We start from the raw sequence: 9951 nt of genomic DNA on the forward strand, positions 1-9951 counted from the left end.
GAAAAATTCAGGCTTGAACGGGAATCGAACCCATGACCTCTGCGATACCAGTGCAGCGCTCTAACAAACTGAGCTATCAAGCCAACTAGGAGCTGGTCACTTGTGAGTTCGTAATTAAACTCGTGAATTTACATATATTCATTTCATATCTTCTCCATCCACGGGCTTAATTATGAACGCACAAGTGACCAGCTCCCAGTTAAATAGCTCAGTTTGTTAGAGCGCTGCACTGGTATCGCAGAGGTCATGTGTTCGATTCCCGTTAAAGCCTGAATTTTTTTCAGTCTTGCTTTTCTCAACTACATACATTACTGCGATGATCTTTCATTTGCTTAAAATGTATATCCGCAGTACAAATATATGAATTTCATATATTCATTTCATAAAATGCTTTTAGTTAGAAAAATAATCCCCATTTAAACGAGATTGATTTTGTTCGAAAGAAATACGTTTAATATGAAATTGCTGTAGAGAGTTTTAGAGCTTTAAGATTCCGAAAATTTTTGCGACTCCTCTAGTGGGCTAGTGGCTCGTGCTTTCGACAATCGCAGATTTTGCGTCGTCTGTGACAAAAGCCTGGCTACGACCATGTGTTTCCGCTCTTTTCAACTGTTTGTCATGAAGAGCAAAGATTTTCTTGATCAACAGCAACGGAACTTCTTTTTGTATGGGACTCCATTAGCATTGATTAATGATAGCTCCCAACAGATATTTGGCATAAGGCAAAGTCAAAATTATGCAAATTCTATGATCAAGAATTTCTATGTTCGCGGTGCTGAAGCGGATCAGACGGCGGAAATGAACCACTGTTCTACTTTTCAACTACATTGTTAATTGATGTAATGTAAATGAAATGATTCATTCGTTGAAGCCCTGAATTTTTTTTCAGGCTTCTTTATTCCAATTGCTTAAATTGGAAATTCACTGCGACGATCATTTATCACTCTCTTACCAGATTGTTAAATTCACACAGTGCTATCTATAGCACACAGTGCTATAGATAGCACTGTGTGAATGACCGCGCGGACAATCATTGCGCAAGGTAATCCTTCAGACAATATAAATAAATCGTACAATTTTGTTTCACTTTCTGACAACGGATCAGCTTGTCATAATGTCTGAGCTTTGCGGAAACGTCCAGCTGAAAATAACTCTTGTCCTTTTTCGGACAACGTAGTTCTTACTTGGAAAAAGCGTGCTCGGGCTACGTGACAATTGTACAAATGATCTTTCAGCAAGCTTGTACTTCCTTGTGATTTAAATTGTTATGTCAACATTTGGGTCAGTCACATTTGTGTATATGTTGGACAATTATAAAGCTTGCCAACATGGCCAGTACTTATAAGTATTAGAAAATATTGACATTATTCTTAGAAGTCTGAGGTATGGTAACCTACGTGTAGACACGTATGGCGGCTCATACACAAACGCAAAAAATTATTTAAGGTATCGATTATAGTCACGTCTGAAATAAGGGAGGGAAAAATCACGCATATTTTTTCTTAAATAGGGTAACCATAACTCCATAAGGGTTTAAAGAAGCATCTCGCACGCCCCCACCAAAAAGTTGGGGAGTCCCCCCTCCCGGGGGTCAAAACTTGTATGGAATCTAAACAGAATGACAAACCAGCGAACAATGCAGTCAATTTTACACTTCCTGTGAGCCAGAACAGATGTTTCGCATAAGGCAAATTTAAAAATATTTTATAAGGTTAAGAATTCTGTGGCACTGCGGCGGACTGGAAATGAACCGTGATATAGACTGTGTGAAATAATCTCTCCGACGTTTCAGTGATGTTAAGTCGTCAGACGTTAGGAAGTTTATCTAGTGGTGAAAATGTTTCTACTAGATCAGTTCGATTCTGATTTAACACTGTAATTTTTACGTGTTTGTCTAACCTAACCAGGGTTCCTGACCCAATCAAGCAAATATAAAAATGTCCAAATATAGCTGCAGAAAATTAAATATAGGGGTAGCCCCATCGCTGTTGGTGTGCAAAATGTAATTATCAGAGTTATACTATAAAAACAGTTATACTATAAAAAACAGTTATACTATAAAAATAACACAGATTATCTTGGTTGATATTGAGTCTTCGAAACACGCAGTTTATAATATGTGACCCAATTGGTTCCTGACCCAATCAAGCAAATATTAAAATGTCCAAATATAGCTGCAGAAAATTAAATATAGGGGAAGCCCCATCGCTGTTGGTGTGCAATATGTAATTATCAGAGTTATACTATAAAAACAGTTATACTATAAAAATAACACAGATTATCTTGGTTGATATTGAGTCTTCGAAACACGCAGTTATGTGAAACTACTCGTGACGTGAGGTCTGAAGACCTGTATCAGTAAAAACACTTGGAACAATAAAAATATTGAACCACAAACGTAAACGACTCGCAACAACCTGCATAACAACATCAAACAAAAACAAAATTGACAAAGCTTTTGACGAAGTATAAATGACGAGGCTTTTATGCAAATTTTATCCGGTTTTGTGACCTTTTTTTCAACTTTTCATGCTGTCAGGAATTAAAGTGAGAAACTGGTCTTGCGTTCGAAGAGTTTTGAAAGTTAGTCAGATAAAGGGCTATGTAGGAAACTATATTTCTCTTTCTGCTTTAGAAAGAAACAATTGCTGAACAAAGTAAGTGCAGGCGTTGTCATATTCTTGGCTTTGTCTCTTTTTCCAAGAAGCCGACAGCTTATCGAACTTCCGTTCACGACATCAATGCGGAATATCACGTTAAAACAAACAAAAACGTTAAATGTAAATAGATTTAAGTGTCGTACGCGAACGTAGCGGTCTTGTGTCCAATTAGCTGCCATGCTATTATTAAAAGTACGTAAATACAAGTTCAATTCCGTTCAATTCATGTTTAATTCTCATTACTTGCTCCGGGGGACTCTATGGAATTTTTGTTGGGGGGGAGGGGTGGCCCAGTCCTCGATATTGTCACTGCTTCAGACCAAAATATGTGATTTTCCATTCCATAATTTAGATCTCAGTTCCTTAATCTGTTCCCAAAGTTAATCGTCAATCCCTATTTTGCAGTCGGTAACCTGTTATCCCGGCCTCAATTATAAACATCTATATTATGAACTTATTACCTAGATTATAAACTTATCTTGCGATTATAAACTTCTGCAAAAGAGTAGCCTGTATGTCCTGTCTCCTCAAGGGAGGGAGGGCGGCTGTACTCAGGCAGACAGAAACAGTTCAATCCTGTCACGCATGAGAGTACCACCCTACCCTACCCCCCTCTCTCGCTTTGTATTGAGTCTGACGTCTGAAACAGTTGAGAGATTTTAGGGTTAATCACTGCTGGGGGCGAAAAGTGACGTAACGCTCCAGTAGTTAGACTTCCTGTTGGACGTGAGACTGATATAAGAGCTCGAACACACACGAGCCGTAAGCTGTTCGCTTGAGCATTTTGCTGAGCATGGATATGGGAGAGGAAAGCTTTGAAGATATTTTGGAGAGAAACCGGGTGGAAATTGTGCAATGTTTGCAGCTAGATCGCACGTTTTTGTTCGACTACCTCCGGAGCAAAGCGGTTTTCGACATCGGTGACTGCGATCTTGTTCATGCAGAGAAAACTCGTGAGCAAAAGGCTGGGAAATTACTCGACGTTCTGATGACCAAAGGAGATGAGGGCTATTCTCATTTCATCGATGCGGTCCAGCTTCTGAATCCGCACTTGTTCGAGAAGATAACTGGGGAGAAAGCCACCGCAAGTATGTAGTATGTAAACGTGCATGTCTGTACTGTACGTATACGCAGTTGACTAAATTTATGTTATTGATATTATGTTACTAGTTCGTGCGGTATAGACTAGTTATAAAAGACGTCTGTCGCTTGATAATCGAATGCGATATCAAGATTTTTATGTCCAAAACATTCTAAATTCAATTTGTCAAGCTGAGGTTATCAGCTTTCATCGAAGTTGTAGGGTGCGTGTTTTTTCGTACGAGTAAGATTATTTTCGGTAACGACGCTAAGGATGGGTGTTACCATAAAGTATTTGAGCTAATTTAATCTTGTTTAATGACAAAAACGAGAACTTTTGTAAGTTCAGTTACGTTTGCAAAACTTGATCTAGTACAGGAATATCTGACAAGGGTTGAAGACGTACAGAACTAGAAACCAAGGAGTTTTAAATCGGTCTTAATTTGTAGTTCGGGCATGAACTGTTTAGTAACTGAAGCGTTTATAAGTTTTCCGTTTATGTCACGCTAATCAGAATAAGCTGATATCAGAAATATTTTGCGTTGAAATGTAACCATCTCTTTTCTGAATATTATTTCTGAATAATGGTTGAGTGTTTTACAATCTTTCTGATCTGAGAGATGCTTTTAGTTTCTGCAGGGTCAAAATCACGTGTAATAATAGTGATATTTTATAGATTTGAGACATTGACGTCAAATATTTTTTGTCATGTAAATTTTACCATCTCTTCAACAAAAGACCCCTTCTGTTTAAACTATCAACATCTAAATATAACGAGTAATTAAAGGCAATTACCACCTATGGTATTTAAAATTACCATAGGATTACAGTTCAATTACCAAAAGTAAATCCTGGCTGGATTTTCTTACAGAACGTATAATACGGTAATTATAGATAAATAGGAAAAATAACACAGACGTATTGTTGGTATTCCAAGGTAAACAGGTAAATACGGCTGAGACGTAAGATAAATACAGCTGATCTTTTAATTGCAGTGGAAGTTGTTACATTTCTGTCACCGTTGTAAAGAAATTGATCTGATGTTATCTGGGGCGGATCCAGGATTTCGAGAAGGGGGTTCGAACAAATGGATTGCCGAAGGCGGACCCATTTGGGGGGGTCCGGGGGTATGCTCCCCCGGGAAATTTTAAAATTTAAGTCCTCGGAAATGCGATTTCCAGCGTTTTGAGGGATGAATGTGGACGGTTTAATACCTCAACAAACCATCTATTTTTAAAGCTATTTTATTAAACAAGGACTACGTTTAAGTCTTTACAATAATCAACTGACACCTACAAAATGAAACTAAAATCACTGTAATATATTTGTCTTCGCTTTTTAATGTGTTCTAAAAAGTCACGCTTAAGATTCCTCAAAAATGGGATAAACGAGTAACATTCTACGAGGTTGTTGTTCGGATATTTTCGGAACTATAGCATCGTATTAAATCGACAGGCTTTTCATAATAAATACTCATTAAAGTCAGGCCAAGGCTTCTCTCGGTTGTCATCGTGGTCCGAAGGTAACGCTTGACTAGTTTTAAAGTGCTGTTTGAGCGGAATTATACATGCAATTCGCAACAACAGGTGGATGTTCGGAAAGATTTCTGGATCACGAGCATGTAGATAGACAGAATGTGTAATCAATAAAGTTGTCATTTGTTAACCTAAGGGAACATTTCAACAAAAACAAATTGTGTTTCTTCGAAGCTGTAAGGCAGGTTGAAGCGCGTCTGGTTTGTCCGTCACTGATTGCCATTTTCTCATCCAACGAACATACATGTATTCAATGTCGAGAGTTTGTGGGCTTGGGAGATCTGATATATACATCTCGGAGACTACAGCAATGTCTACATTTGTGCCTGCATCAATGGAAGGAAGCGCTTATATAAAACAAATTTTAGACTGGCATTTTGTTTCGTTCACTTATGTTTTTTCGTCAGAAACCGCTCGTGTTAGAATGTTTTTTCTTTCAGTTTAGGGGGTTCGACCGAACCACCCGAACCACCCCTGGATCCGCCCCAGGTTATGGTGACAAACTGGACAAGACAAGAACTAATCAAAAGCACTATAACATTCTTTGTGACGTGAAAAGATTAATGTAAAAGTTCCTGCATATTTCAGAAACTTTTGAGCAAGTTTAACCGTTTCCAGATGTAAGTTGACTCCAAAAACCTTACAGAGTTTATTGGAAAAAAAAATACAACAAAAAAATGTATTTTCCACTGGTCAACACAATAGTTTTAACTATCTGGCCTAGATACACAAAGGAATACCATGTGTTTCAGCAGGAAATACCAAACAACTCCCACATTCAAACAGAAACCTGAACAGTAACTATATACTTCTCATTTCATTTTGAACAAGGAAGTGCTACATATGCTATATAAGGAAACCTAATTGTCGATAATGGTCATTGATTGTATTAAATGGCCTATAAATATCATTGTATTGAGTATATTGATTACTAATTCTTCGAATTAACAAAACAAAGTTTTATATAGGAAAAAAGAAATTGTTAAATTTAGTTGCTAAGCCAAGTTTGAAAGGATATTTTAGACAAGGCATTGATTTTGTTACAATATTTGAAGAGTTTGATATGGTTTCGGGGCTGCAAATAACAGTCAGTCATTGGACATTGGCCTGCCAAAATTTGCTCACGTCCGACAAAACCCAAGTCTGGTCGGACATGATGTCCAGACAAAATTTTTTGATTGTAAATCATTTTACGGCAACAATGAATAAAATTCTACCTTTTGTTTTTTGATGATGTCCAACCAAACTTTTGTTTTGTCCAACCAAGATGGTGTCTAAGTAGGAAATGTCCTTTCAAGTGAAAAAAAAAATACAGTCGAAGCTCTCGTAAGCGGACACCCTCGGGACGCGAAAAAGTGTCCGTAACTGGAGCTGGCCGCTTATGAGAATGGTTCTCGTAAGCGGCCACTAGAGGTGTAGGGGAAAGATGGCCGCTTACGGGAGCTTGCCCAGCTAACAATAACCGGACGAACATGGATGACGACAAAACAAGCACTAAAATGTGGTCCTGTAATTACTGTAAAATCATTGTCACGAACGGCGACGTGAATTTGATTGATAATAACAGGATACAGAGGTTGTAAGTAGGATTTTCTTTCGGGTGTCCACTTACGGTAGCTTAAAAACAAAGAAAAAGTCTAAGTCGTAATCTCTGAAAGTGTCCGCGGCCGGTTACGGGAATGTCCGCTTACGAGAATGTAAAAATACAGAGTTTGTATGGGAGTTAAAACGGGGTTTCAAACAAGGTGGCCGTAAGTAGAGCTGTCCGCTTACAAGAGTGTCCGTTAAGAGAGCTTCGACTGTATTTGCAGCCCTGTGGCTCTATGGCAAATATGCCAATTACTATACAAAAATTTTTCAAACACTTTTGGGATATATTTTGTTTAACACTCCAAAAATAACAGTCTATCAATTTATTTGCCAAATTGAACTATGAATAACAATAATAACAATAATAATACCAGTAATTACCGGTATATAGCTTTTCTTTTCTTTTAATTTTCACTATTTGTAAATTTGATTTTGAAATAATAATGATGTTAACGAAAATTAAATTTTACGAACAAAAATATGTAAATACGTTTATATGTTTTGTATATGTTCAATTTGTGATATTATAACTTGTGTACATAGAAGCTTAGAGCACGTAAAAGCTTTCAGAGTGTTATTATGTAGGTAGGCTATTGACATTTTAACTGAAATTATTTCATGGGAAAAACTTAAGGAAAAACAAAATTTGTATATATTCTTTTATTATTGGGTGAGAAAATAGTGTAAAAAGATTATCCTTTTGAGGTACATGCCACCCCAAAGGGTATGATTCTTGAGCTGTTTCAGGTTGAGCGACATTTTGCTCAGAAGTGAGGCCTTAGTTTTCCAATTTCCATCCCAAAGAGTTTATAAGAAAAAAAACAATGAATGTGTAAGTTTCCCATTCCCTGCTGAGAATCGAGTCTTAAATTTGTGAATTATTATTTTGTTGCTGTTTTGATGTTTTAAATAATCAGACTGCCATTATTGCTATTAAAATCACTGCATTCTCTTAGAAGTAAACAACTAGTTTATACTAACAGAAATTATTTTTCAAGATTTAAATAATCTTTATTTACCACTCATTTTTCTCTTTTCTAATGTTCAGGACCAAGTCCACTCATGATCGGAAGAGAAAACTTCTTTTTGGGTAAGGGAAATTCTTGGATAGTTAAGTTTTTCAGAATATTGTTTGTTATCATTCTTTAATTCCAGTATATATGACACTATACCAAAAATAACATATCCAACAAGTTGCAAATTTACGAGCATGTCAAAAGAGTAAACAGTGGCAGGTTAAGGGTATCTGCCTAGGGTGACCTCTACCTTTTTGTCCAATTTTCAGTCCCCACCTTGTATAGAAGTCAAAATCCATCAATAGCAAAAGGGGCAGATCAGGTTTCACAAAACATAAAATGTAAAACACAATCATAAGCTAATTTGGCCTCAAAGTCACAGCTCATTTGCAAAGTAAAAAAACTTAATAAATCTGTTTCACAGATTATTATTGTGAATAAGAATTATTATTATGCTAAAAATCTTACACAAGAAGAAGTGGAGAATTGATATGTCATTGCCAATGAAATAATTTGTCAATTTACAGTTCACAAAAATATTCTTCACCACCTTCTATAAAAACATATTCAGAAGAAAATAATTATTGTTTTGTATTTACAAAAAATATCCGAATTTGGTACAGCCTGTTTTGATAGCAGGTGCACACGATCAGTGACAGATATTAGAGGGCAGGACATAGCCTGCAAGAGGCAAAAGTTTAACAATTTGATCATTCTTGTCCCCAGAGCCGCGTGTCCCTCTTAGCTGGCTGAGCCTGGGACACAAGGAACGAGTTGCTCTTGGGACACATAATTTGATTGACTAAATCTTTAAATCTAGCTAATCAAATCAACCGTAGTTAAAACCCTTACAACAAAGGGATTTTCAGGGTTTTCATTAGACGGCAGGACCTGGCTACTTTCAAATGGAACATTTATAAAGAAATTTGCTACATTGTGTTCTTTTCTGCCTGCCTACTCTCCTTTTGGTGCTTTCCTACTTCAAAACTTAAACCCCTGGATTTTAAAAAAGTTGATTTGATTTGCCAAAATTAAATTAAATTTGTTAAAGATCTAGCCTATCAAATCATGTGTCCCCAGAGCCACTTGTTCCTCTTGCCTCACTGGTTCTGCCAGCTAAGGGGGACAAGAATGCAATTTGACAAGAGGGGATAAGGAATTTTACATTTCACTCAAATATTCACTCCAATATTGTTGCCTCTTTTCAACCAAGTACATTGTTGTGACCATCTTTATGCTTTTCATACATGTTGTAATTTGACCTTATAATAAGATCTGTTTCAAAGCTTAAAGTTGATCCCTGTTAAAAGAGGGTTGTATAGGGATATTCTTGTGACTCATGATAAGCTAAATTTATTTTCTGTAAACGTGAATTTAGTAAATTATTCTTCGTGACCCTTGAGTCCTGAAGGTTTTGTGTGACCAGCGAAGAACTTGAATTAATAATCCATATTAAATTTTGTCATTTCATCATTTTATTTCACGTGATTTTGAGTTCCTCTGAAGAATTATAAAGACTATAAAAACATGAAAAGGGGGGAAAGAGGACATTATGAGGCCTTTCTTTTGCCTTTCTCAAATGTGCTTTTTTTCAAATTAAACACTCCTCTTTTGCCACTTTCCCTGGCATAAGACCAGGATAAAAGAGTATGTTGCTTATTTTTGTGATTCGGGGAAATAAAATTTTAATATCCATGATCCATGATTCATTATTTTTTCTGTCCATGAACTGTGCCAGAGGACCCCTCCCCCCCCCCTCTCTGTATGACCCTCTTTATAAAACTAAAAAATGTCAGAAGTCGTGGATTTCTTTACAAGAGCTTTGTTGAGCTGCTGAACACAGCTGCAAAGTTTTCTTTCACTTACACTGGCTTACAGTGCCAGAAGCCAAGTTTAAAAAAGCAATGATTTTCTTCGTGATTGATAGTTTAGTTATTTGCTCAGCAAGATTATAACTGTACTCCATGGCCCCTAAGGGCCATAGCTAACAGGAATTTAACCAATAAGAGACCTGCACTGTTATTGTGATCAAACTTTAGGGACATATTTGCCAACATTTCTGTCTGCACA

At 36.8% G+C, this 9951-nt stretch overlaps 1 protein-coding gene and 1 non-coding gene across 2 annotated transcripts; one reads left to right on the forward strand and one right to left on the reverse strand.

Annotated features, from left to right (window-relative positions):
- Positions 1-9: 9 nt before the first annotated feature.
- Positions 10-83, reverse strand: Trnat-ggu (transfer RNA threonine (anticodon GGU)). Its single transcript has one exon. It is a non-coding gene; the product is annotated as a tRNA-Thr (tRNA).
- Positions 84-3391: 3308 nt separating this feature from the next.
- On the forward strand, positions 3392-8014 carry LOC144641075 (caspase recruitment domain-containing protein 9-like). The gene is made up of 2 exons (XM_078500128.1): positions 3392-3748; positions 7914-8014. The coding sequence occupies exons 1-2, from the start codon at positions 3454-3456 to the stop codon at positions 8012-8014; spliced, it is 396 nt and encodes a 131-aa protein (XP_078356254.1). The 5' UTR covers positions 3392-3453.
- Positions 8015-9951: the final 1937 nt, after the last annotated feature.

Source organism: Oculina patagonica, unplaced genomic scaffold, assembly GCF_052425735.1.
Source record: "Oculina patagonica isolate OP01 unplaced genomic scaffold, crgOcupat unplaced661, whole genome shotgun sequence".
Lineage (NCBI taxonomy): Eukaryota > Metazoa > Cnidaria > Anthozoa > Scleractinia > Oculinidae > Oculina > Oculina patagonica.